This window comes from Notolepis coatsorum (assembly GCF_963971535.1).
Source record: "Notolepis coatsorum genome assembly, chromosome: 19".
Taxonomy (NCBI): Eukaryota; Metazoa; Chordata; class Actinopteri; order Aulopiformes; family Paralepididae; genus Notolepis; species Notolepis coatsorum.
In genome coordinates, this window is record NC_140183.1 from 72,810,329 (window position 1) to 72,812,828 (window position 2,500).

The 2,500-nt window shown below is 46.5% G+C and overlaps 1 protein-coding gene across 1 annotated transcript in view; it reads left to right on the forward strand.

Moving 5' to 3' along the window:
* The window catches only part of itga8 (integrin, alpha 8), a gene marked incomplete at its 5' end in the record, with an annotated part of 128,618 nt that overhangs the window by 88,510 nt on the left and 37,608 nt on the right, over positions 1 to 2,500 (forward strand). Inside the window, 1 exon segment of the mRNA XM_084336695.1 lies at positions 417 to 564. Within this exon segment, the coding sequence (XP_084192821.1) occupies positions 417 to 564 (148 nt within the window).

The window sequence follows — 2,500 nt, forward strand, 5'->3', positions numbered from 1 at the left end:
TTCTACTGCGCAGGCGCACCAACCGACCTGTAGGAGTCGCTGTCCACAACGCCCGATCCCCACCCATCAGTTTCCCACCCCCTAATACTGCCAATGTGTATTAGTACGGACGACCAGCTAAACTGAAAGCAATGTGGAGCGCTGGGCTCAAACAGGCGAGCCCAGCGTCTCCAGTATTCGTGGTGAGCGTCTTGCCCACTGCACCACGTAGCCGCCCTTCATTTGACACTTGTTACATTACTTGCCAATGCGGCATCCTGTTTCTGTACGGACACACACTGCCAATTTGGGTTGCGACCCGTAGTTTGAGAACCACTGCTCTACTAGATGAGTGACACCAGTGTCTTATCTATCTCTCTCGCTCTCTCTCTCTATCTGCCCCTCTCTCTCTCTCTCTCTCTCTCTCACCTCTACAGAGACCATTCACAGCTGGTGATTGGGGACGATAACTTTGTGATGTTAATCATCACGGCGGTGAATCAAGGCGAGGGGGCTTACGAGACGGAGCTCCACACACTGCTGCCCCCAGAGGCCGACTACATCGGGGTGGAGCGCAGGGTGGAGGTAAGAACACACACACACACACACACATAGGCGTAGATTTTGAGGGGGGTTGCAGGGGACATGTCCCCCTCAATATTGAGAAGAGGTAAATTTGTCCCCCTCAAAAGACAACCCCCTCCCCAAAAGAGGTAGAAAATAAGGGGGTCAAAACATTTATATATCCTCTTACCTGTACAGTAACTATATATTAACCAACAATTTCAGACACCCCTAAAGGGCCGTACCATCTCAACCTGGCAGACGTGCCTCTCATTAAAGTACACCGGAATGCAGGAAATGAAGTGTTTGATGCTCAAAGTTTCTAGGGGGAGGACACCCAGACCCCCACTTAAAGTGTCCCCCACACACACACACACACACACACACACACACACACACACACACACACACACACACACACACGCACACACACACATGTATGATAGGTATACATAGTATAAACACTCCAAGTCACAGATGACACTTTCAGTCTTAGCAAGGCAGGCACGTGCATACATAGGGGTGAAGGGGTGCCCGGGCACCTGCCTTTTTCATTTCTCATTAGAAAGTGCCCTTTTTATGCCACCCTCTTTTTTTTTTTTTTTTTTTTTTTTTTTTTACTGTTGCACATATATATATATATATATACTGCCCTGCCCTTCCAAATGAAAGATGTCACGATAGAATCTAAATATTAGGTAAAGAAAGAGAGAGAAATGCCACCCCTCTCGTAAATAATAGGTCCTTCCAGCCTTACGCATAGGCATAGCACGTGGGTGTGTGATGATCAATGAGACATGTAAACCGCGCAGGGCCAGCAGTGCACTGAACAGGAAATTGATATCCAGCTGTTGTTGAGCTCACAGTGCCCTCACACTCGAGTCGAGACCTCTTTTTTTACAGTTACTATTTCAACTAAAACAAAGCAAGAGTACACATCAGGTAAGGTATTTGCCCAACAAAATAAAATGTCGGGTTTGCAGTGCACTGTATATTTTCGTGAAACACGTCGCCAGATCAGCCCTCCCCAGCCCCTCCCTCCCTGCTGCTAGTGCAGGAAAACACGCAGCATACTCTCTCTCTCTCTCTCTCTCTCTCTCTCTCTCTCTCTCTCTCTCTCTCTCTCTCTCTCTCTCTCTCTCTCTCTCTCTCTCTCTCTCTCTCTCTCTCTCTCCCTCCCTCCAGCAGCTGTTGGTCTGGAGCGCATATTGTGTTATTAAAGGGACACTATGTAGTTTTGGTGACATCTATCGGTGAAACTGAATGTACCATGATAGACTTGTATTAACCCCAAAAATCGCGCTCGCGCGCTGCGCGCACTCGCATTACATTTAATAATTAATGCCCTTTTATGATTCCGGGCACCTGCCTTTCTAAAGTCCTGTGCACGTCCCTGTAGCAAGGTATTGCTCACACTTCTTTTGGCCAGGGGCAAATAATGCCTCAAAATCTCAAAACGTTTTTTTGTGTCTGTCTGTGACAGAAAATCTGTCTAAGAAATTCTAAACAATCCACTTCTCCTTCTTGCAAGTCTGTGTGTAATCTATAAACATGTTGAAAGAATTAAAAACTGGGTAGGTAAGGCTCAACCTCCCCACGTAAACAGAGTCAAGAGGAAACCCGCGTCTTCAAAATATTCCAACCATAAATTGTCAGTTTTTGTATAATTCTTATGACAGCTTCTGTGATGTTTACAAGAGTTTTGTGTGCTAGTCAATACCGCATTGCTCAGATATCCCAGAGGCCCAGTTAGGTAGCTGGCTAGCTTCTGTGATATTCACTTCCTGTCCGTGGGCAAACAAAACACAGGAGAGCCCTTTTCTCCGAATTCAGTTTTCTCCAAATCTAAAATTCACATCATGGTGTATAGATCCCTATCTCGACCTCCTGCTACGTGTGATATGTGATCACGTGTGTGAAAGCGAAGCAGACCTCTCAAATCTACAGTAGACTCGGG